This window comes from Centruroides sculpturatus, unplaced genomic scaffold (genome assembly GCF_000671375.1).
Source record: "Centruroides sculpturatus isolate CEXI.00-Female unplaced genomic scaffold, Cexi_2.0 scaffold241, whole genome shotgun sequence".
Lineage (NCBI taxonomy): Eukaryota > Metazoa > Arthropoda > Arachnida > Scorpiones > Buthidae > Centruroides > Centruroides sculpturatus.
Window position 1 is genome coordinate 324,371 of NW_019384409.1, and position 27,627 is coordinate 351,997.

The 27,627-nt window shown below is 29.7% G+C and overlaps 1 protein-coding gene across 1 annotated transcript in view; it reads left to right on the top strand.

Annotated features, from left to right (window-relative positions):
* Positions 1–27,627, top strand: part of LOC111618974 (protein trachealess-like) — an 85,674-nt gene that overhangs the window by 15,809 nt on the left and 42,238 nt on the right. The window contains exons 4-6 of the mRNA XM_023360600.1: positions 2,276–2,365; positions 13,583–13,769; positions 14,590–14,708. Coding sequence (XP_023216368.1) covers positions 2,276–2,365; positions 13,583–13,769; positions 14,590–14,708 — 396 coding nt within the window. The remainder of the gene's footprint in view (positions 1–2,275; positions 2,366–13,582; positions 13,770–14,589; positions 14,709–27,627) is intronic.

Sequence of the window (27,627 nt, forward strand, 5' to 3'; positions counted from 1 at the left end):
AAATGAATTTCCTGCTTCATATTTCCCCATTCTTTTTTATTTTATTTTATAAATCTAATTGTCAAAATTAAAATATGAGATTTATTTCTTCGATGATTAAGTTAAAACTTCGGGATCGAACTCATTTTTTAAAAGCTTCTTACAGATTAGCTAGCGAGACATTAATAGGCCTAAACTTTAATACACAAAAATTATCATAAAATCTAATTTATTCATCTAGATTTCCAGGTGTGTTTACATCTAGACTATATTTCAATTTTTTTGTTTTATAAATTATACAGTCAGATGGAAATTTTGATGAAACAAAGATTTATTATTGCTAACGGCTTAGATCTAAAACAGCGCATTAGGAATAATGATATAATAAAAAATCTTAAATGGCTTTATTTTTTAAACTAGTCTTAATAAATGAATGTCTTATCATAATATTCCGGGTTGAAATCAAATTAAAGATTTGTTTAAAGGCATTAAGATTTTTTTTTCCTTATTCAAACAAGGATATTTTCTCATGGGTTGTCATTTAAAAGAACTGACAACACATTATTGATGTATCTATGGTAGGAATTCAAACTAGTAATTTGTCGGTAGCCTGTATTCCTGTAACGCGTGATAGTTAAAACACCTACGTCACGAATTTCGGTGGTAAAGTTACGTGTAGGTAAGAATCCTATAAATCTTCTTCCAGTCTATAATCTCCATCCTCCTTAAGTAATTACTGTAACAATGGTTTAGCTCCGCTTGGCGATATCACGTTTTGTATATTAACACCGAAAATTTCTCATGCCACGAACTTTATTATTATTATTTTTTAGGTGAAGTTTTATTCTTTAGTATTTTTAAAATAAAATATTTAGTTTATGTTCTTATCGAATCTTCACTTTTCCATACCGGTTAAAAGACCAAAGAAAAAAAAAACTGAACTTCGTGAAGGATAAACATTGTATACTTCAGCCTTTAATACGTTAAATTATTATTTGAAAAATGTTGCTTTAATTTATCTTACAAATGATGCTTATAAAACAGAATTTAGATAACGTGAAGTTTCTACAGGAAAAACTGCGAATGCAAACACATTTTACCAACACTTTTAGCCGCTTTGACATTTAAATGATTGAAAATAGAGATAAACTCTTCACCTTTTCCATCTTCTGCCGTATTTAGAATTAGAATCATTATTCTGGCGCGACTGGTTAAGGAAGAAAAAGTGGACTGGCCTCTTGTGTACTTAAAAATAAAGTAAAATAAACTTCAATTTTCGAATTCACGAATTTCTATAACACCTATTTATACGTTTATTTCTGCTGTCGACGGTAAATATTTGAACCTGTTGCATGCAGTTTCGAGCATCAACCGCAACGATACTTGTTATAACATCTACCCATTAGGAGCCCTAAATCCAAGGAGTGCCTTTCAAAATACGGAAGAGCAAAGCTCAAGGTCACTGTCTAGCGCAACGGGATTAAATCTCCTTCTGCTTTCTCTCCTATAGGCCTATGTTTAAACTACCATTTCGCTGTTACATCGGTGAATGTAGAGCAGATTTCAATCAAATTTGACCGGGACAGCCTAGTCCATCGACCACTCCTATCAGGATTTGAGTTCCATTAACAATAACATTTTTAACAATAGATAACCATAATTTAGAGAAATTTTATTCATAATAGCTGTTATTATTTGACTTAATTTAGAGTATAATGTAAGTGGAAGGGAGAATAGCTAATTATAATTCTCTCAAATAGGCCCCTAATGTTAAGGAGATTCGATTATAACCAAAGAATCAGTTTTTCTTAATAAGATTTGAAAATTATACTACAAAAGCTGTTCAATATTACAGTAATTGAAAAAAAAAGAGATAAATTACTTTATAAACATCTAATAACAGTTAATAAAATATACAATATATGTGATGTAGTTATATATAATAATTTTTTAAGGGGTATTCCATGTACAAATGTACTTATATAAATGACATAAAAGCGTTTTATTATACGCGTTACTATGAAAATAATTACTAAAATTAAAACCTTAATAAAAGAAAAAAATATCTATTTTTGTTTCCAATCTACTATAAAAGTTGTATTCAACAGTCTTATTAAGTTAAAAGGTATTTAAATAGCACACATTAGAGAGGAGTGTATTTTATGGCCTCATATCTCAATATTAGATAAGGGACAGAACCATCTATGGAGAGATTATGAAACTAAAATATCTTTTTTTCTTTATAAATATTTAAATATTTTAACTTTATTTTGAAGATTATTTATGTATTTTTCAGTCATTAGACGGATTTGCATTCGCTTTAGCAGCTGATGGCAGGTTTTTGTATATTTCCGAAACAGTTTCGATATATCTAGGACTTTCTCAGGTAATTTTGAATGTTTATTAATTTATAATTTTAATATAGTCTATAAATATTAAAGATGCGATTAANGGAGATTTAAGTATCACATTTTAAATATAATTAAATAAATTTGATGTATAAAAAACCTTAATGGCTAGATTTCGAATCCATATATTGAAATAAATATCCACTTTTGTGTAAAATAAAATTAGTTTTAGTAGTAGATTAACCGAGACGTTGATCAAGTTGTATTCTAATATTCAATATACCCATAACACTTATACACCAGGGTGTTGGGCGTTTCGTTTCATCGCCAATTGGTTTTGTTATGACATCTTTTGGTAATATATAAGGTCATAAATCTAGTAAACACAAGTAAAGGGAAATGGTAGAAGCGCAACTGTTGATTAGCGACCTGTCAAGCATAATCGGATTACACGGTCCAGTCAAAATTAGCGACAAGATTATCCAGACATACAAATTTTACTCATTATGCAGTCGTTTGTTGTACCACTGCGTTTTAATGCGTAATCGAGTATCAAAATAACCAGAATGAATTTTGAATTAGTATTAAATCATACGTTGCAATTTCAAAATGTAAAAGTCTAATTTAATTTTTCGGTTTCTTTAATCACGTATTCGCTACTCTATCAAAGCCGGGCTCGTATTCATTTAATGTTAAGAGCTGGATAATAATAAAGAATAAAATACAATCATATTCGAATTACTCATCCTTCTTATAAGTTCGAATCGAATTATTTATTTTTACAGAATTTGTGACAAAATCGAACCATGATCGGAATTAAATAATAAGCAAATTGCCATTAGGATAATTATATGAGGACGTATGACCTCAAAGAAATATCATAAACTAATCTAGAGTTGACATTTATGATTCGTTTCTTTGATAATTATATCAAACGGCTAAAAAAAAAGCGGTTTGTGTTATTCTTACATCACTTCTTGTCGATGCAACCATTTTTTTAAGGACCTCGTCATCGTGATGTGGGTTAAAAACATGCTTTTAAAATAATTTTTCTACGTTTTATTGGCTAATTATTTTAAATAGCAGAAAAATATTTAGGCCTATACAATTGAAAGAAAAATAACTTTTTCATTGTTTCTTCGTTAACGTATTGTGTAAAACAGTTCCAAGCTTGTGAAAATAGATAACATTAAATATTAGTCGTGTTAGAAGTTCATATATTTGGATATAAAAAGAGTTATGTTGACTTACAAATTTTAAAAAATGTTACGTAACTCGCGGGCGTATTATTTTGGAAAAAAACAATATTATGAAAATGAAGTTATTAAATTACTTCATCTTAAATGTCTTAGTTGTTGTAAGCCCTAAATTTAAATTTTTATATAAGAAAAACGTGCAGAGAAATAGAAGGATAAAAATATATAACTTATTATTAAATTAAATAAATGAAACGTTAACAAATCATATGATGATAATGGAAAATTTAAGATGGATAATCAAGATTAGAGTCCGAAGCTGTGACCGTAGGGCTAAGAAGTGAATAGAGTGGCTGAAGGCTACACTGAATGACCATACTGTAATCAGGACTTCGCTGCGTCAGTGACTCTCCCTCTTCTACCCCCGAGTCCCTCCCAAGCTTCACTGTCCCATCGTTGATTGCACTAACCTCACAATGCACCTAAATCAAATGGCAGTAGGACAATTTACCTTAATCAGGTTACTAATAAGAGTCAGTAGAAAAATTCCTATTCTTTTTTTTTTCCTTTTAGTGTGCGTGGGAGAAGCATTGGCTCTTTATGGTCAGCTGGTCAGGTCCCAGGCTGAATCTAATGTTGATTTGCACTTTGTGCTGCAGACACTGCAGGACGATTGCTAACAAGATCAAATCCACTCCCCTCCATCGTTCTACCTCTGGGCAAACATCGAAATGATGTTTTACAGACTTACTACAAAAGTCTAGTTGGGAATTTAATCTAAACTATCGATAACATTTTCTTTTAGGGGATGGAATTAATGTCATTCTTTTAGGTTCTTGAGATGTTGGTGATTTTAGTTTTAGAGATTAGCTAACGATGTGAAGTTTTAGTTATAACAGTCTGATGTGGGGGACCAAATGCGGTTTTATTCGTTTAAAAATTCTCAACTTAGGACGCCTCGAGATATTTATGTAGCCATTAAATGAATTATAAGATATTTTTAATAAAACTTTACTTTATAAAATAATTCGTATAAGTCTGCACGTAACACATTTGCCATATATAATTTGTAAAAATAATTAAATTATGATACGAATTCTTTATATGATTACTAATTATACTTTGTTTATTGTTTAGAATAAAATAACGCTGTATAAAAGTCATTCAAAACCTAAAAAAATATCAAGCTAAACTTTAAAATATTAGTATTATATCTGTATATAAAAGTCTTAGAATATAAAGAAATATAACGAATTAAATATAAAAATTTCTCTACAATAACGATTGCGGTCTAAGTAAAACATATTTGCCAATCGTAGAGCTAGTAATATGATCAAAGCAAGCTTGAACGAATCAGTCGATGACCGAGCATTCTGAAAGTTATTAAACAGAAATCAATGTATCCTTTACAAACTTTATGAAGTAGAATTTTTATCGAAAAACACATAGTTTTTTTCACGACAACATAAATCTTTATTACTACTTGCCTCTCTCTGTAATAAATTCAAATGTTTAAGATTGTTAATAATTTAAATGCTTTTTATATTGTCTGATTAATTCAAAAAGTTTGCTTAAATTTAAAATTGAAATTGTATCTTTAATGGATTTACATTTAATTGTTTTAAACTAGAAATTTCTCTTAAATTGGCTTAAATACAAAACGAATAAAGAATAAAAACAAATTTTCGTAACATAAAAGAAAGTAATGATAAAAAATAATTGATTTGAAGTATCAATAAGCAATTAATATAAATAGTTAATATAAATATCGATTTCTGCTTTTCTGATATTATATTTGTCTTCAATTTAATAATAATACATTTATATTTGTTTTATAATCCATAACAAAGTTGTAATGCGGATGCGTTTCCGTCTACACGGGAGTTATTAATTGGAACTTTCACATTCGGAATAGCGACTGACAATGTCAATTCCTACTCAGAAAGAAACAAAACAAGAGTGGTTAAGATTCAGACCTTTTCTTGCGCTGCCAAAATGATGTATCGACAGATTAATGGGTAATAACCCATAGAGACTAAGCTAGCATGGAGTGGTTGTGCCATACGGATTGGCGAAGTCAATTGTCATTCTGTTGAGGCCGTGTACGTCTCATCTCACAGAATGAAACAGGCGAAGATGAAAGCCATACGTCAAATAGCAGTCCTTGTTGATTAAACTCCTCCGAAGAGGCGGCCTGGGAGAAGATAGCGAGAACCTCTATTTATCTGAAATTGACAGCCCTCTTGCAGGGTTGGGAGTCACCTTCCTTCAAAGACACCTTAGCTAACAGAGCAGAAACATTATCACAACGATTTCTTTTGCCAAGCAGCTAGTTGTAAATCACCCAACTATAAACACCCATTCATTGTGACCCATAAATTTCCTGTCAAAAAACAGCATGGTCCTTATAAATGGAACTCGGACTGCTAGTCATACAAATGTGTATATTTGTCGACTGTTCTTTCGCTGCTATGAACATACTTTGCCGTTCCCCATTTTAAGTCTTAATGTTTTTTTTATTTTAACCCAATTGGGGTAAATGGAAAGGTGGTGTTTCTTGTTGGGTTCTTGGTAATGATTTTTAATGGTGTGTCTATGGGACGATTGACTCTTCCTTTATAGATGAGTTCGATAATCGGGGTAGGTAATTGGAAGTCTTTTAAAGTTGATTTTGCCATTTTAAGAGTTCATGTTTCTTACTTAAAGCTTTGACGATAGATCATTGGATGAAAAGTTTAACTATCATTCTCTTGGGATGATTCATCGATGTCTTTGGGAGAGGATTGGTCCCGTTAATGACGTGTCTGACACACGAAATTTTAGAACTGCATTAAATTACACCAGTGACTGTACAACTTTTATATGTTAAAACCAAGAATTTAACTTTTAAGTTTTTAGCATAAATTAATTCTGTTTGTGCAAACATTTATGTTCGCTGTTCGATTATAGTCTATATTATAATTATCCTATATATTTCTTTTCTTTGTATGACATTAATTTTATATATGATTTATTTCTAGAATTATAACTTAGAAGGATTTTTGTCCCAAACAGACATTTATAAATTAGATGTTTGATTGTAATAGATCACATAATAATAATAATATAACAGAATTAATTATTTTAATATTATTTTCTACAATTATTCAGAAATTAATTTCGATGATTTTGGAATTAGTTATCATTCAAATTACTTATTAATAAGTTATATTACATTTTACGAATAATTTGTGAATTTATTAATTAGTTATTACATAAAAATGAACTACTTTAAGTTCGATTAGAACTACACTCTGCCTCCATTGATGGACTACAATGGTTCACTTTTCACCTTTGGGATAATAGCAACGAATAAATACATCCATATTGGTTTCAGACTCGACATATGCCATAACCCATACGCCATAGTGACGTCATATTTGCAAGTCACGTGACAGGAAACCATTAGAGTCAATCTGGCAGGCTAAAGCTAAGCCGAATAAATGGCAGATATATTTCTATCTTCCCATATTGGAACTCCAGTAATGAAGTTGACCTGTCACTACTACAATAGTAACGACACCCGCAGCTCGTCTATACTTCTTGATCTCGTGCTAAATCCTATACAATAAATGGTTGTAGGAGTCCTGCTACTATCGACATCATATTCAGACATTTATATTGACATACAGACTCGGCACGAAAAAGAAACAAAAATTAGGTTGGATGTATCTGTGAGTCAAATTCTTAAAGTCTGCGAATCCGCCTCTCTCACTCTGCTTGTGAATAAATTGATATAGAGCCATACCACACTTTGCTTTTGCCGCTAGATGTCCAAAAAAGGTACAACCCAAACTGTATTATTCTAAAACCATCCTCAAAGGAAACAAATAGCCCGGTAGAACAATTAAATTATGGAAACTACAGTCGACTGTATCTGTGCAGTTAATCCTCCCAGGAAAGCTGCTATACTGCACTTCTACACCGTGCCCTCAAGGTTTGTCAAATTCTCCCTATAATGGGTGTTAGATCGGTGGCCCAGTCACTTTGTAAACTTTATTACGCAACCCAAGGCGTGTGTACATTGAATTTAAACTCCTTTGCTTCCTTTCTCTTTTGTTGGAAACAGTATCTGACGGCTGAGGTTTCTATGTCTCTCAGGGGTGAACATCTGCTTTAGGTGCTCCCTGCCTTCTATTAGAATCTCTGCAATGACTGAAAAGCAAATAAGATTCGAAGTCTGAAATCATTCCAATAAACTCATTCAGAAAATTTCAATAATGTATAAACTTCAACATCTGCTTTAATACGAGTGTCAATATTTATGAAACTTTTATGTTCTGGATACAAATTACTATTATTATCAAGTTTTTCAAAAAACAACATCTTTTTTACTGTAAAATTCAATTAAACATTTATTAACTAAGTGTATTAATTTATTGAAAATTCGTTTTTTTTCATATTTTATTAATTCCAGAATAAATAAAAATACAAAAATTCAATAATTTCATTTTAGACAAGTCTTATTTAAGTGAAAATTTTTAACTTTAAACTGATTATCGTCACGAATATCGAATTTTTAACATTTTAAACTTCAAAATAAATAATAAAATTAGAAATTATAGGTTTAAAAATCCATTTTTTTTAATCTATTAAAAATGTAATTTAATTTTAAAAATTTACAGATTTCTCAATAAATTAAATTATATTAATAATGTTAAAAATAAATTTATGAAGATGTGCAATAATAAAATTGTATTTTTTTTTCATATAAAAATATTAAAATGTTTAATACTTTAATCCCGCTACTTAACTTATTGGCCTGTAATTTATTTATTATAAATTTTCTTAATTCTACTGGAATATCACCGAGAAAATGGAAAAAATTTATATTTAAAAGTAGTCGTCATAATAATTTGTTCTAGGATGATAGTTAAGTTTTAAATATTTTAAAATTTCACCGAATAGCCAAGAAATTAAATTAAACAAACTAATATGAACGATGTTGTGCGTGTTGTAGGTGCTCCTCTTCGTCCGCGATCTATGACAGCAGTTGCCATGGAGATATTTGAACAACATCAGGGGACACACATCCTCCAGGTGAGTAATATCATTTGATGTTTGAACCTTTAACTATGCACACATTAGCCATATAAAATATGGCGCTTTTACTTCATTATCATCCGAATGAGAAGGGTGCTTCAATCTGGCTTTAATAATTAAGGAAATGAATTTCCTGCTTCATATTTCCCCATTCTTTTTTATTTTATTTTATAAATCTAATTGTCAAAATTAAAATATGAGATTTATTTCTTCGATGATTAAGTTAAAACTTCGGGATCGAACTCATTTTTTAAAAGCTTCTTACAGATTAGCTAGCGAGACATTAATAGGCCTAAACTTTAATACACAAAAATTATCATAAAATCTAATTTATTCATCTAGATTTCCAGGTGTGTTTACATCTAGACTATATTTCAATTTTTTTGTTTTATAAATTATACAGTCAGATGGAAATTTTGATGAAACAAAGATTTATTATTGCTAACGGCTTAGATCTAAAACAGCGCATTAGGAATAATGATATAATAAAAAATCTTAAATGGCTTTATTTTTTAAACTAGTCTTAATAAATGAATGTCTTATCATAATATTCCGGGTTGAAATCAAATTAAAGATTTGTTTAAAGGCATTAAGATTTTTTTTTCCTTATTCAAACAAGGATATTTTCTCATGGGTTGTCATTTAAAAGAACTGACAACACATTATTGATGTATCTATGGTAGGAATTCAAACTAGTAATTTGTCGGTAGCCTGTATTCCTGTAACGCGTGATAGTTAAAACACCTACGTCACGAATTTCGGTGGTAAAGTTACGTGTAGGTAAGAATCCTATAAATCTTCTTCCAGTCTATAATCTCCATCCTCCTTAAGTAATTACTGTAACAATGGTTTAGCTCCGCTTGGCGATATCACGTTTTGTATATTAACACCGAAAATTTCTCATGCCACGAACTTTATTATTATTATTTTTTAGGTGAAGTTTTATTCTTTAGTATTTTTAAAATAAAATATTTAGTTTATGTTCTTATCGAATCTTCACTTTTCCATACCGGTTAAAAGACCAAAGAAAAAAAAAACTGAACTTCGTGAAGGATAAACATTGTATACTTCAGCCTTTAATACGTTAAATTATTATTTGAAAAATGTTGCTTTAATTTATCTTACAAATGATGCTTATAAAACAGAATTTAGATAACGTGAAGTTTCTACAGGAAAAACTGCGAATGCAAACACATTTTACCAACACTTTTAGCCGCTTTGACATTTAAATGATTGAAAATAGAGATAAACTCTTCACCTTTTCCATCTTCTGCCGTATTTAGAATTAGAATCATTATTCTGGCGCGACTGGTTAAGGAAGAAAAAGTGGACTGGCCTCTTGTGTACTTAAAAATAAAGTAAAATAAACTTCAATTTTCGAATTCACGAATTTCTATAACACCTATTTATACGTTTATTTCTGCTGTCGACGGTAAATATTTGAACCTGTTGCATGCAGTTTCGAGCATCAACCGCAACGATACTTGTTATAACATCTACCCATTAGGAGCCCTAAATCCAAGGAGTGCCTTTCAAAATACGGAAGAGCAAAGCTCAAGGTCACTGTCTAGCGCAACGGGATTAAATCTCCTTCTGCTTTCTCTCCTATAGGCCTATGTTTAAACTACCATTTCGCTGTTACATCGGTGAATGTAGAGCAGATTTCAATCAAATTTGACCGGGACAGCCTAGTCCATCGACCACTCCTATCAGGATTTGAGTTCCATTAACAATAACATTTTTAACAATAGATAACCATAATTTAGAGAAATTTTATTCATAATAGCTGTTATTATTTGACTTAATTTAGAGTATAATGTAAGTGGAAGGGAGAATAGCTAATTATAATTCTCTCAAATAGGCCCCTAATGTTAAGGAGATTCGATTATAACCAAAGAATCAGTTTTTCTTAATAAGATTTGAAAATTATACTACAAAAGCTGTTCAATATTACAGTAATTGAAAAAAAGAGATAAATTACTTTATAAACATCTAATAACAGTTAATAAAATATACAATATATGCGATGTAGTTATATATAATAATTTTTTAAGGGGTATTCCATGTACAAATGTACTTATATAAATGACATAAAAGCGTTTTATTATACGCGTTACTATGAAAATAATTACTAAAATTAAAACCTTAATAAAAGAAAAAAATATCTATTTTTGTTTCCAATCTACTATAAAAGTTGTATTCAACAGTCTTATTAAGTTAAAAGGTATTTAAATAGCACACATTAGAGAGGAGTGTATTTTATGGCCTCATATCTCAATATTAGATAAGGGACAGAACCATCTATGGAGAGATTATGAAACTAAAATATCTTTTTTTCTTTATAAATATTTAAATATTTTAACTTTATTTTGAAGATTATTTATGTATTTTTCAGTCATTAGACGGATTTGCATTCGCTTTAGCAGCTGATGGCAGGTTTTTGTATATTTCCGAAACAGTTTCGATATATCTAGGACTTTCTCAGGTAATTTTGAATGTTTATTAATTTATAATTTTAATATAGTCTATAAATATTAAAGATGCGATTAAAATAATGTTTTGATTTATAAAATTATATTTAAAAAAATAAATAAAACAAGTCAATTTTTCAATCTTATCAAACTCAAATTTTCAGAGATTCAAATTATAAATCAGTAAAATTGAATTTTTTAATCTTTTCGTTTAAAAAAAAAAATTATGAATAATTTTTATATTAAGTTTCAATACACTTTCATTGAAGAATTAAAAAAGAAGTTTACATCTGATTTACGATCCATAATGGCCTATCTAATGATTTAATTTCAACAATATCATTAATATTCAGTCATTTAATTTCTTATTGATGAATTTTTAAATAAAATTTACATTTTGAGTGGGTTTTTATTTTATAACCTACACTATTGGCAAAGAATCAAAGCCTCCCATCTATGTTTACAAAACAGACCATGGCCGTTTAAAATTTTTTCGACAACAAAAAAGAGAGAGAGAAAACGAGAGATCTGGTCCCACCCTTGGCAATTGGTGTCAGACCTTTCAATGCGTGGGCTGAAGAGGAACATCAAACTTCTTATCACCGACTTTGAATCATCAACTTTTATGGGAATACAAAATGGACTCAGATTTAAAAAAAAAGAGTAGTGTAGTATTTTGTGATCCTCCCTTTTTACCTTTTTATACAAAATTCATGGAATTTTTAGCTGAACTTCGTTAAGGCAAGAAAATTTACTGCTGTGTCAAGTTGATGGGGCAAGGTTGGCGAGGAGAAATCTGCAGTTCCTAAAATACCTGAGAGGCCAGCCAGGTATGGCTTGAGGGTAGAGATACTAGACTTTTAATCTAATGAATGTGTGGTTAACTTTAATAAGAACTCAAAAATTTCTACGATGTATGGCAATAAATTACCTTCTTAACATTGCAAACTTTGGAGAATCAAAACTCGAAAGGTTTGGCGGCCGTTTCAGTCCTTATCATTGTAAAAACTTTTATATCACGAAATTAATATTTATATCTATAATTATCTGATATGTTATCTATGCCTAGAGGCGTAAGCACTTAATCTGTATTACGGATGTATATAAATGCATTGTACTACGGAAATAACACAATCTGGTATGTACTTGCATTTATAGCCTACAACTATGTTCTTAGCTGAATACCCAAATCACGAAAAGGGTAAAAACACTTTACGATAATTAATAAGTTAAAATAATTTTATACTCTTTCCCATAATATGGGTTAATGTTTTATTTCCTAAAAGTAATCACCGAACCATTCAGATAAATGTGTTAATAATGTTATCGTTTCCGAATGATAGCATCTAACGGAGCGTGGAAAGTATTGGTGTAACAATATAGTTACGTACAACTGCCTATTAAATGACGAATGTCATAAATGTGACAAACGTGGTGAGAATAGCCAATGAATTGTCATATATTTTTGTCGTTTCGTCACAATCCAGCTACAGAAAGGGGAAGAATCCGCTTGTCAAATTGGAGATTTTGAGGTTTGTATAATGGCGAAACGAACGCCAATCGAATAGGAAATATGTTTTTTCAATGTCGGAAAAGTGTTTTTTTATTTCGGGTATCGCCTCACAAATAAACTCGACGACAAAAATCGCAGCAGAGTTACGAAACGCATGCGTGATCTTTAATTGCATTGAAGTAACGCGATTATATGTAAGTATCACGCATGCGTATTTGTATTAATTTCGGTTGTGTGTTCCGTAGAGAGCATGGAGACGTCTTGGTTGTTACAATCTGATTAGTGGCTTTGATTATCCAAGATAGATATCTCTATGCTTCTCCATGCGTGTGATTACTTCATTGAAAATATTATTAGGAATAAACACCTCTTTAGATTCAAATAATATCATTTCTTAAGAATAATCTAAACGACTATTTAATAAGATAAAAAGTTATTTATTTTTAAATTATGGGTAAGACATAAATCAGAATCGTTTCGCTCAACGTAACGAATGCGAATGCGTAAAACTATGATTACTTCTTCCACCTGTCGCTCTTCGGGAAAAGAAGAGAGGAACCAAATTCAATTTGACAAATTTATAGGGTCATTTGTTATAATCAATTGGAAAATAAGTTTTACGTGATGTCATCTAAAGAGTATAAACCAAACCTAAGCCATAAACTAAACCAGCAAGAAAGTAAAATTATAAAAATAGAATAACGTTAGATGAATAATTTTTACAGAATTTGTCATATAAATAAATATAATTTTAACATTTCTTTTAGTATTTGAAAGATATAACTGTACTATCACGTTTAAATTTTAAAATATTCATTGAAATCCGAATCTATATTAATTTCATATTCGATAATTTTACTTAAAATTTGATTGAACTATTCCACATTCAAAATAAAAATAATAAATTAATTAAATTCTTTTAAAAAATTATATTTCTATTTGCATTTTATTAAAAGAAAAAGTATTAAACACGAATTAACATGATCTACACAGGTAGAAATGACAGGGAGCAGTATTTTCGACTACTGTCACCAACAAGACCATGCAGAATTAGCGGAACAATTAGGTATCAATCTAACTCAGACTCAACCTATGCCCTCTCCGGGATCAGTTGGATCTGATGATGGATCATCTTCCGCACCTGGTGGACCGTCAACCCCAACAGGCCTCGAAAGGCAAGGTAACTAGTTTGTTGCGATGTCTAACAGAAATGGTATATTCTTTTAATAAAATGCTTACTAAATTTTATAGTTGTAACTCTTAAAAAAAAAGAAGACAAGATGATTTATTTGTCTGAAATTGGTCTACGATATTACTTTTTATATGTTAAAAATCGTGTTAATTGAAAATTAATTAACTGAGATTTAGAGATAACGAATGATAGATTAGGAGGATTTTTATAACACAAAATTATAAATAAGTACCACCTAATCTATCTTTAAATTCAAGTTCAAAAATTGTAATTATTTAGTCATTTGTACACTGTTAAAAGTGATTAGAAAAGATTTAAAAACAAAATGATTGACTTGAATATAAAGAAGAAAAAATTTACTTCATTTATTAAAAATCATTGCATTTACATAAAAGGAATTGACTATAAATATTTATTAAGTTAATTAATTATAATTCTTTACAGAAAATTGTAGATAAATCCTTAAAAGATATTCAATCAGATATGTTAATAAATAAATTCCTTTAAGATACTAAAAATAAAAGTCATTAAAGTTTATGCCAGTAAAAATTAAAAATTTTTATCCGGCACAAAATGTAAATTATTTTAAAAAAATAATGAAAATTTTCGTGACAAAGTACTTCTGAAAATCAGAGGTGTGTTTATTAAACTTCAGATTTCATTCTCTAGATGGCAGCACAAAACAAACACTTAACATTAATCTTCCAATACAGTACTTGCAAACGTAAAGAATAACTTAAGTTTTATGATTGAATTAAATTATATATTATAAAGATTAATTTTATAAATTTACTATTTTTATAATCAGCTCCTGTTATGACATTGAACAACACAACACCCTACAAAGGTTTTGAAAGGTCGTTTTGTATTCGAATGAAATCTACTCTGACGAAACGTGGTTGCCATTTCAAGTCTTCAGGTTATAGGGTAAGTAAAGTATAAGGGATTGGATAGAAAAGAAGAGACGTTTTACGACCAATCTCTCGAATCGTTTGATTCTTACCTTATCAGCCGTAAAAGTTCCGAAACTCGGATTATCCCGAAATCGTTGAAAGCGTTCAACAGTTTCGCCAACTTGTTTCACTTTGCAGCATTGTTTAATTGATTGTAATTATCAATAGGGAGTGTATACGGACGAGTGGTCTGTTGTCTAGCAATTAGGATACTAACTACGGAGATTTACACAGACTAGTAAGGTCCACACTTCCTCATTACTCTTCATCTGGTGTGTGTGGCGATTGCAAGTCGCGTTGGGAGTTTTCTCAGATCTCATTAAACAGTATGTTATGTCCAGGAAAAGTTGTTAACGTTTGCCTTTTCTGATTGTTACTACAGTGCTCGGGGAATTGTTGCCTTTGGGGGTTTTCAAAATCTTAAATGCAAGGAATGGACTCATAAAACTGACTTAATTTTCCATCTTTTGGATTTGATTTCTGTCACCGTAAATTAGAATGATTGAAGGAGATTGGTGATTTGTTGATTTGTTCTACGAGGAAAAGGATTTAAAAAATATACAGTGCCGCGTTATAGATTCACGATACCCCAGGCAAATATGAATTACAGACCCTATGTACAGCGTTGATTTCAAACATTTTTTTTCGGGAGATTTTGGTGAATTCTCCCAGGTTTCCTCGTTCGTTTTTTAAGGCGCAGGATGCGGACCCTGCGCCTGACCGAAAATCTAGGGTCCCAGATATAGCCTAAATTTAAATTTCGATATTCTTATTACACTAATGAGTTTATAAAACATTGGTTTCAGGTGGAGCCCCACGCAGTTACTCTCTTTTTTGTCCATAGGATAACGCGCTACTGAAAATACAAAACTGACGAAGATACTGTGCATTCAGTGTACAGTTTTCAAATAAAAAATATTTAATAAATCATTCATTTAAAAAATTACCTAGTCGAAATTTCACTAAGCAGGTATTCCTTAATGCTTTTCACTCTGCTATCCATTAGCCGATAGACCTTTTCTTAAAAACCAAACTTAAAGAATTAAAAGAAAAACCAGTCGACGTGCTTCATCAGATAGAATTTTTAAACAAATCTATATGTGGCCTCATTACGCAGAGATGCATTAAAGAGGTAAAATGGCATTCAAATAACCTTGACAGAAAATTAGTTTTTAGTAATAGATGTAACGCCGTTTTGCCACGACTTATAGAGAGTGAAGGGAACGTAAACGATTTTGCACTCGATTTTTATCACTACAGAGGCACCGATCATCCCCTCGCTTTAAATGTAAGCAGTACTCGAGAGACTAGAGGGTTGCTACCCTTCTTGGTTGAACACTCAGAAAAGAGTGAATGGTAATTAGATGGGTGCAATTGCATTAGAAGTAAAAATTGCTTCCAAACTGAATGGGAATTGCCATGACTATTTTATGAGCATTTCAGTTTTTCTTTATTTTCAGTCTGGCCTATTTTATATATAAAAAGTCTTATACATATTTTTGACTTGCATATTGTCTTTTTATTTATGTGAATTATAGAGAAACATATTGGAAATAACAAATAGGTCTATTCTCGACTCCAAATGTAATCATCAGAGATAAAATTTCACTTCATAAATCAATTTAAATTCATCATAATCTGTGATAAGATTGAGTAAGTCTTTTATGGAATCAATCTCTCTTTTAAACTCAATGTTTTAATGCTTTGTATTTAAGAATATTCTCAAAATATATAAAAATTTTAATTAGGATATCTGCAATTGCTTTATCAAAATTAATTCTGTACGTCTTAGGATTTTGCAGAATAATTTAAACGAAAATATTTTGATACATTGAAAATTAAATATTAGGATTTAAATAAAGACTAGAACCATTTTCAATATTGATTATTAGAGTTAAAAATGAAAAATAAAAACGTTTGCCCTACTTTTTGACTAATTTTTTTCTAAGTTTAAAGCCAAATTTTTCTAACAACTGATTTGTGAAATAGCCTTAACTTGAATCATAATAATTGAGATTTTGACTATACGCCAGGTAATTAAACAAAATCGTGTTTTTGCCAAAAAAAAAAAAAAAAAAATTCGTAACAGAATATTACGGATTTTAAATATTTTATTTTGAACCGAGAAGTCACTTATAAAGATTAGTTTCTATTCGAATATTTTCACAAATCAAACGAGAAGTTTCATTTCTAGAAAAAATTCTCCCTGTTCTTCAAACANTCATAATAATTTGTTCTAGGATGATAGTTAAGTTTTAAATATTTTAAAATTTCACCGAATAGCCAAGAAATTAAATTAAACAAACTAATATGAACGATGTTGTGCGTGTTGTAGGTGCTCCTCTTCGTCCGCGATCTATGACAGCAGTTGCCATGGAGATATTTGAACAACATCAGGGGACACACATCCTCCAGGTGAGTAATATCATTTGATGTTTGAACCTTTAACTATGCACACATTAGCCATATAAAATATGGCGCTTTTACTTCATTATCATCCGAATGAGAAGGGTGCTTCAATCTGGCTTTAATAATTAAGGAAATGAATTTCCTGCTTCATATTTCCCCATTCTTTTTTATTTTATTTTATAAATCTAATTGTCAAAATTAAAATATGAGATTTATTTCTTCGATGATTAAGTTAAAACTTCGGGATCGAACTCATTTTTTAAAAGCTTCTTACAGATTAGCTAGCGAGACATTAATAGGCCTAAACTTTAATACACAAAAATTATCATAAAATCTAATTTATTCATCTAGATTTCCAGGTGTGTTTACATCTAGACTATATTTCAATTTTTTTGTTTTATAAATTATACAGTCAGATGGAAATTTTGATGAAACAAAGATTTATTATTGCTAACGGCTTAGATCTAAAACAGCGCATTAGGAATAATGATATAATAAAAAATCTTAAATGGCTTTATTTTTTAAACTAGTCTTAATAAATGAATGTCTTATCATAATATTCCGGGTTGAAATCAAATTAAAGATTTGTTTAAAGGCATTAAGATTTTTTTTTCCTTATTCAAACAAGGATATTTTCTCATGGGTTGTCATTTAAAAGAACTGACAACACATTATTGATGTATCTATGGTAGGAATTCAAACTAGTAATTTGTCGGTAGCCTGTATTCCTGTAACGCGTGATAGTTAAAACACCTACGTCACGAATTTCGGTGGTAAAGTTACGTGTAGGTAAGAATCCTATAAATCTTCTTCCAGTCTATAATCTCCATCCTCCTTAAGTAATTACTGTAACAATGGTTTAGCTCCGCTTGGCGATATCACGTTTTGTATATTAACACCGAAAATTTCTCATGCCACGAACTTTATTATTATTATTTTTTAGGTGAAGTTTTATTCTTTAGTATTTTTAAAATAAAATATTTAGTTTATGTTCTTATCGAATCTTCACTTTTCCATACCGGTTAAAAGACCAAAGAAAAAAAAAACTGAACTTCGTGAAGGATAAACATTGTATACTTCAGCCTTTAATACGTTAAATTATTATTTGAAAAATGTTGCTTTAATTTATCTTACAAATGATGCTTATAAAACAGAATTTAGATAACGTGAAGTTTCTACAGGAAAAACTGCGAATGCAAACACATTTTACCAACACTTTTAGCCGCTTTGACATTTAAATGATTGAAAATAGAGATAAACTCTTCACCTTTTCCATCTTCTGCCGTATTTAGAATTAGAATCATTATTCTGGCGCGACTGGTTAAGGAAGAAAAAGTGGACTGGCCTCTTGTGTACTTAAAAATAAAGTAAAATAAACTTCAATTTTCGAATTCACGAATTTCTATAACACCTATTTATACGTTTATTTCTGCTGTCGACGGTAAATATTTGAACCTGTTGCATGCAGTTTCGAGCATCAACCGCAACGATACTTGTTATAACATCTACCCATTAGGAGCCCTAAATCCAAGGAGTGCCTTTCAAAATACGGAAGAGCAAAGCTCAAGGTCACTGTCTAGCGCAACGGGATTAAATCTCCTTCTGCTTTCTCTCCTATAGGCCTATGTTTAAACTACCATTTCGCTGTTACATCGGTGAATGTAGAGCAGATTTCAATCAAATTTGACCGGGACAGCCTAGTCCATCGACCACTCCTATCAGGATTTGAGTTCCATTAACAATAACATTTTTAACAATAGATAACCATAATTTAGAGAAATTTTATTCATAATAGCTGTTATTATTTGACTTAATTTAGAGTATAATGTAAGTGGAAGGGAGAATAGCTAATTATAATTCTCTCAAATAGGCCCCTAATGTTAAGGAGATTCGATTATAACCAAAGAATCAGTTTTTCTTAATAAGATTTGAAAATTATACTACAAAAGCTGTTCAATATTACAGTAATTGAAAAAAAGAGATAAATTACTTTATAAACATCTAATAACAGTTAATAAAATATACAATATATGCGATGTAGTTATATATAATAATTTTTTAAGGGGTATTCCATGTACAAATGTACTTATATAAATGACATAAAAGCGTTTTATTATACGCGTTACTATGAAAATAATTACTAAAATTAAAACCTTAATAAAAGAAAAAAATATCTATTTTTGTTTCCAATCTACTATAAAAGTTGTATTCAACAGTCTTATTAAGTTAAAAGGTATTTAAATAGCACACATTAGAGAGGAGTGTATTTTATGGCCTCATATCTCAATATTAGATAAGGGACAGAACCATCTATGGAGAGATTATGAAACTAAAATATCTTTTTTTCTTTATAAATATTTAAATATTTTAACTTTATTTTGAAGATTATTTATGTATTTTTCAGTCATTAGACGGATTTGCATTCGCTTTAGCAGCTGATGGCAGGTTTTTGTATATTTCCGAAACAGTTTCGATATATCTAGGACTTTCTCAGGTAATTTTGAATGTTTATTAATTTATAATTTTAATATAGTCTATAAATATTAAAGATGCGATTAAAATAATGTTTTGATTTATAAAATTATATTTAAAAAAATAAATAAAACAAGTCAATTTTTCAATCTTATCAAACTCAAATTTTCAGAGATTCAAATTATAAATCAGTAAAATTGAATTTTTTAATCTTTTCGTTAAAAAAAAAAAATTATGAATAATTTTTATATTAAGTTTCAATACACTTTCATTGAAGAATTAAAAAAGAAGTTTACATCTGATTTACGATCCATAATGGCCTATCTAATGATTTAATTTCAACAATATCATTAATATTCAGTCATTTAATTTCTTATTGATGAATTTTTAAATAAAATTTACATTTTGAGTGGGTTTTTATTTTATAACCTACACTATTGGCAAAGAATCAAAGCCTCCCATCTATGTTTACAAAACAGACCATGGCCGTTTAAAATTTTTTCGACAACAAAAAAGAGAGAGAGAAAACGAGAGATCTGGTCCCACCCTTGGCAATTGGTGTCAGACCTTTCAATGCGTGGGCTGAAGAGGAACATCAAACTTCTTATCACCGACTTTGAATCATCAACTTTTATGGGAATACAAAATGGACTCAGATTTTAAAAAAAAAGAGTAGTGTAGTATTTTGTGATCCTCCCTTTTTACCTTTTTATACAAAATTCATGGAATTTTTAGCTGAACTTCGTTAAGGCAAGAAAATTTACTGCTGTGTCAAGTTGATGGGGCAAGGTTGGCGAGGAGAAATCTGCAGTTCCTAAAATACCTGAGAGGCCAGCCAGGTATGGCTTGAGGGTAGAGATACTAGACTTTTAATCTAATGAATGTGTGGTTAACTTTAATAAGAACTCAAAAATTTCTACGATGTATGGCAATAAATTACCTTCTTAACATTGCAAACTTTGGAGAATCAAAACTCGAAAGGTTTGGCGGCCGTTTCAGTCCTTATCATTGTAAAAACTTTTATATCACGAAATTAATATTTATATCTATAATTATCTGATATGTTATCTATGCCTAGAGGCGTAAGCACTTAATCTGTATTACGGATGTATATAAATGCATTGTACTACGGAAATAACACAATCTGGTATGTACTTGCATTTATAGCCTACAACTATGTTCTTAGCTGAATACCCAAATCACGAAAAGGGTAAAAACACTTTACGATAATTAATAAGTTAAAATAATTTTATACTCTTTCCCATAATATGGGTTAATGTTTTATTTCCTAAAAGTAATCACCGAACCATTCAGATAAATGTGTTAATAATGTTATCGTTTCCGAATGATAGCATCTAACGGAGCGTGGAAAGTATTGGTGTAACAATATAGTTACGTACAACTGCCTATTAAATGACGAATGTCATAAATGTGACAAACGTGGTGAGAATAGCCAATGAATTGTCATATATTTTTGTCGTTTCGTCACAATCCAGCTACAGAAAGGGGAAGAATCCGCTTGTCAAATTGGAGATTTTGAGGTTTGTATAATGGCGAAACGAACGCCAATCGAATAGGAAATATGTTTTTTCAATGTCGGAAAAGTGTTTTTTTTATTTCGGGTATCGCCTCACAAATAAACTCGACGACAAAAATCGCAGCAGAGTTACGAAACGCATGCGTGATCTTTAATTGCATTGAAGTAACGCGATTATATGTAAGTATCACGCATGCGTATTTGTATTAATTTCGGTTGTGTGTTCCGTAGAGAGCATGGAGACGTCTTGGTTGTTACAATCTGATTAGTGGCTTTGATTATCCAAGATAGATATCTCTATGCTTCTCCATGCGTGTGATTACTTCATTGAAAATATTATTAGGAATAAACACCTCTTTAGATTCAAATAATATCATTTCTTAAGAATAATCTAAACGACTATTTAATAAGATAAAAAGTTATTTATTTTTAAATTATGGGTAAGACATAAATCAGAATCGTTTCGCTCAACGTAACGAATGCGAATGCGTAAAACTATGATTACTTCTTCCACCTGTCGCTCTTCGGGAAAAGAAGAGAGGAACCAAATTCAATTTGACAAATTTATAGGGTCATTTGTTATAATCAATTGGAAAATAAGTTTTACGTGATGTCATCTAAAGAGTATAAACCAAACCTAAGCCATAAACTAAACCAGCAAGAAAGTAAAATTATAAAAATAGAATAACGTTAGATGAATAATTTTTACAGAATTTGTCATATAAATAAATATAATTTTAACATTTCTTTTAGTATTTGAAAGATATAACTGTACTATCACGTTTAAATTTTAAAATATTCATTGAAATCCGAATCTATATTAATTTCATATTCGATAATTTTACTTAAAATTTGATTGAACTATTCCACATTCAAAATAAAAATAATAAATTAATTAAATTATTTTAAAAAATTATATTTCTATTTGCATTTTATTAAAAGAAAAAGTATTAAACACGAATTAACATGATCTACACAGGTAGAAATGACAGGGAGCAGTATTTTCGACTACTGTCACCAACAAGACCATGCAGAATTAGCGGAACAATTAGGTATCAATCTAACTCAGACTCAACCTATGCCCTCTCCGGGATCAGTTGGATCTGATGATGGATCATCTTCCGCACCTGGTGGACCGTCAACCCCAACAGGCCTCGAAAGGCAAGGTAACTAGTTTGTTGCGATGTCTAACAGAAATGGTATATTCTTTTAATAAAATGCTTACTAAATTTTATAGTTGTAACTCTTAAAAAAAAAGAAGACAAGATGATTTATTTGTCTGAAATTGGTCTACGATATTACTTTTTATATGTTAAAAATCGTGTTAATTGAAAATTAATTAACTGAGATTTAGAGATAACGAATGATAGATTAGGAGGATTTTTATAACACAAAATTATAAATAAGTACCACCTAATCTATCTTTAAATTCAAGTTCAAAAATTGTAATTATTTAGTCATTTGTACACTGTTAAAAGTGATTAGAAAAGATTTAAAAACAAAATGATTGACTTGAATATAAAGAAGAAAAAATTTACTTCATTTATTAAAAATCATTGCATTTACATAAAAGGAATTGACTATAAATATTTATTAAGTTAATTAATTATAATTCTTTACAGAAAATTGTAGATAAATCCTTAAAAGATATTCAATCAGATATGTTAATAAATAAATTCCTTTAAGATACTAAAAATAAAAGTCATTAAAGTTTATGCCAGTAAAAATTAAAAATTTTTATCCGGCACAAAATGTAAATTATTTTAAAAAAATAATGAAAGTTTTCGTGACAAAGTACTTCTGAAAATCAGAGGTGTGTTTATTAAACTTCAGATTTCATTCTCTAGATGGCAGCACAAAACAAACACTTAACATTAATCTTCCAATACAGTACTTGCAAACGTAAAGAATAACTTAAGTTTTATGATTGAATTAAATTATATATTATAAAGATTAATTTTATAAATTTACTATTTTTATAATCAGCTCCTGTTATGACATTGAACAACACAACACCCTACAAAGGTTTTGAAAGGTCGTTTTGTATTCGAATGAAATCTACTCTGACGAAACGTGGTTGCCATTTCAAGTCTTCAGGTTATAGGGTAAGTAAAGTATAAGGGATTGGATAGAAAAGAAGAGACGTTTTACGACCAATCTCTCGAATCGTTTGATTCTTACCTTATCAGCCGTAAAAGTTCCGAAACTCGGATTATCCCGAAATCGTTGAAAGCGTTCAACAGTTTCGCCAACTTGTTTCACTTTGCAGCATTGTTTAATTGATTGTAATTATCAATAGGGAGTGTATACGGACGAGTGGTCTGTTGTCTAGCAATTAGGATACTAACTACGGAGATTTACACAGACTAGTAAGGTCCACACTTCCTCATTACTCTTCATCTGGTGTGTGTGGCGATTGCAAGTCGCGTTGGGAGTTTTCTCAGATCTCATTAAACAGTATGTTATGTCCAGGAAAAGTTGTTAACGTTTGCCTTTTCTGATTGTTACTACAGTGCTCGGGGAATTGTTGCCTTTGGGGGTTTTCAAAATCTTAAATGCAAGGAATGGACTCATAAAACTGACTTAATTTTCCATCTTTTGGATTTGATTTCTGTCACCGTAAATTAGAATGATTGAAGGAGATTGGTGATTTGTTGATTTGTTCTACGAGGAAAAGGATTTAAAAAATATACAGTGCCGCGTTATAGATTCACGATACCCCAGGCAAATATGAATTACAGACCCTATGTACAGCGTTGATTTCAAACATTTTTTTTCGGGAGATTTTGGTGAATTCTCCCAGGTTTCCTCGTTCGTTTTTTAAGGCGCAGGATGCGGACCCTGCGCCTGACCGAAAATCTAGGGTCCCAGATATAGCCTAAATTTAAATTTCGATATTCTTATTACACTAATGAGTTTATAAAACATTGGTTTCAGGTGGAGCCCCACGCAGTTACTCTCTTTTTTGTCCATAGGATAACGCGCTACTGAAAATACAAAACTGACGAAGATACTGTGCATTCAGTGTACAGTTTTCAAATAAAAAATATTTAATAAATCATTCATTTAAAAAATTACCTAGTCGAAATTTCACTAAGCAGGTATTCCTTAATGCTTTTCACTCTGCTATCCATTAGCCGATAGACCTTTTCTTAAAAACCAAACTTAAAGAATTAAAAGAAAAACCAGTCGACGTGCTTCATCAGATAGAATTTTTAAACAAATCTATATGTGGCCTCATTACGCAGAGATGCATTAAAGAGGTAAAATGGCATTCAAATAACCTTGACAGAAAATTAGTTTTTAGTAATAGATGTAACGCCGTTTTGCCACGACTTATAGAGAGTGAAGGGAACGTAAACGATTTTGCACTCGATTTTTATCACTACAGAGGCACCGATCATCCCCTCGCTTTAAATGTAAGCAGTACTCGAGAGACTAGAGGGTTGCTACCCTTCTTGGTTGAACACTCAGAAAAGAGTGAATGGTAATTAGATGGGTGCAATTGCATTAGAAGTAAAAATTGCTTCCAAACTGAATGGGAATTGCCATGACTATTTTATGAGCATTTCAGTTTTTCTTTATTTTCTGTCTGGCCTATTTTATATATAAAAAGTCTTATACATATTTTTGACTTGCATATTGTCTTTTTATTTATGTGAATTATAGAGAAACATATTGGAAATAACAAATAGGTCTATTCTCGACTCCAAATGTAATCATCAGAGATAAAATTTCACTTCATAAATCAATTTAAATTCATCATAATCTGTGATAAGATTGAGTAAGTCTTTTATGGAATCAATCTCTCTTTTAAACTCAATGTTTTAATGCTTTGTATTTAAGAATATTCTCAAAATATATAAAAATTTTAATTAGGATATCTGCAATTGCTTTATCAAAATTAATTCTGTACGTCTTAGGATTTTGCAGAATAATTTAAACGAAAATATTTTGATACATTGAAAATTAAATATTAGGATTTAAATAAAGACTAGAACCATTTTCAATATTGATTATTAGAGTTAAAAATGAAAAATAAAAACGTTTGCCCTACTTTTTGACTAATTTTTTTCTAAGTTTAAAGCCAAATTTTTCTAACAACTGATTTGTGAAATAGCCTTAACTTGAATCATAATAATTGAGATTTTGACTATACGCCAGGTAATTAAACAAAATCGTGTTTTTGCCAAAAAAAAAAAAAAAAAAATTCGTAACAGAATATTACGGATTTTAAATATTTTATTTTGAACCGAGAAGTCACTTATAAAGATTAGTTTCTATTCGAATATTTTCACAAATCAAACGAGAAGTTTCATTTCTAGAAAAAATTCTCCCTGTTCTTCAAACATAAAGTAGATTTGGTAGATAACTGGTAAATACTTTATCATTTTAACGTCATATTGAATTATAAATTACACGCTGGCCGAACGATAAATAACGGGACATTACCATTCAGAGCAATTCAATGTTTCTCCTTTCAGACGAACGTGATTGCAATGCCAATAAGTTTCTTCCATATTTTTGCCTCGCTAGTTTAATGGAATTAAAATAATCAGTCCCCCCAAATTATACCTTCAATAGAAGCTCCGGGGAACTTCTAAATGCTCGCCTGATATATGTCATAAAACAAACATTGCCGATTCTTTTGAATTGGTATTATTGAAGGTTGCTAAGATCGTAGTTTTTTAAATGATCCTCATTAAAATAACAGAAATAATCGTTAATATCATGTTTAAAAATACAAAAAAGTTGTTGCATTTTTTAGTAGACATTCTTTATTATTATTATAACAAGCTTCTTATAGAATATTTCTTGTGGAATTTTTTTTTACCGATTATTTTAGTAAACTATCTCGCAATATCTGTTTATAGATTAAAAGCCGCCGGCAGCTTTTTCTCTGTAGACCTATCTTGTTTTTCTGCTATGTCGAATATATATGCGCTGGATAAACTAAGATGCAGTGTTCGAAGAATATCAATGGCATTTCTTGACCCCGGAAAGAGTATCGAGTTATTACCTCAATAACGCGGTTGTATTATTAAAGAATCGTTACTCTTCCAGTAGGTTCTTAAAATAGATACTTTTAAATAATGGCAAATAAAGCTTAAGCTGGTTATTTAGTAATGTTTTTATTTAATAATTATAATTCAAATTAAAAAATTTTCTATTTAAAGTACATAATTATTACTGTTTTAAATATTTAAGATCTTTCTATAACTATTATTATAAGTGATTTAAGTACACTTCTGAAATTTTATTGTACAAAAAGTAATTATAATAAATGAGAAATCTTAAAATTCATTCTTAAGATTCGAATTGTAATTTATAAATTCTTGTGCGATTAAATAACATTAAATCGAACCATTAAATGTATAGGAAAATTTCCTATAAGCCTGGTATCATAAAAGATATAGGTAAAGTAGAACAAAGCTCTAAAAAAAGTTTCTTCCCCATTTGACTCTTGATTTATTTCTCTGTTTCTGTAATTAAGACTGCTCAAAGTGCTATCAAACTACATTTACTCTTAAGTGGTATTTTTTTGTTAACGACGAATATTGCGATAAGAACAAAAGGTGCAATATCATATATCAACTTCCAACCCTCTTTATTTTAAGAAAATATATGTTAATGGAGTTCAATCTGAATGACAATTAATTAAAATGTGATTTTGAATTGAAATTTCGAATAAAAAATTTTTAATATAGTGAAATTCTAAAAAAAATAATCTACTTTTTATATAAATCCATTTATAATTAAAACGGAAACTTTATTTGTGTTAAAATAATTAAAAAAATTAAATTATTAAATGAATTTTTTTTAACAATACTGACTTAATAAGTTGAAGTCCATTCTAGATAATTTAAAATATGAAATCAAGTAAAAAGCTTTCTTCCGAAAATAACTTAATTTTTCATTTTTATAGCCTTAAATTTTCATAAATTCAATAAGTACTCATGGCTCCAAAGAGTAAATTACAGGAAATTTCAAATGTAAATTATAAAAAAATAATCATAAGTCATATTTTCCTTTAAATTTCCTTTAAATTCGACAAGGAAAACATACACATTGATAATTTATTACCGAAAATACTTAAGTACATTATTATCATAGGCTAACATTTAACAATATTGACAGCGAAATGCAAACAAAGAATAAATATTTAAATCTGAATAATGTAATTGTTTGTACAATTTTTAATGAATGCCGTGTAATTGCTTATGCGATTCAACGTGAAACAGATCAATCTTTTCCTTTTAAAATCAAAATATATGCCAATTATGAATGTATAAAGGATATTGAAATGCATTGTCTTTATTATATAAAATGATTTCTATCGCAGATTTTTAAGATATTGTTACTAAAATTACACATTTAAATTAAATTACTAAAAAATATATATAACTAAAATAAGTTTTTAAAGTTAAACTAGTTAATATAATTTATTTTTCCATTAGTAAATACATAATAATAT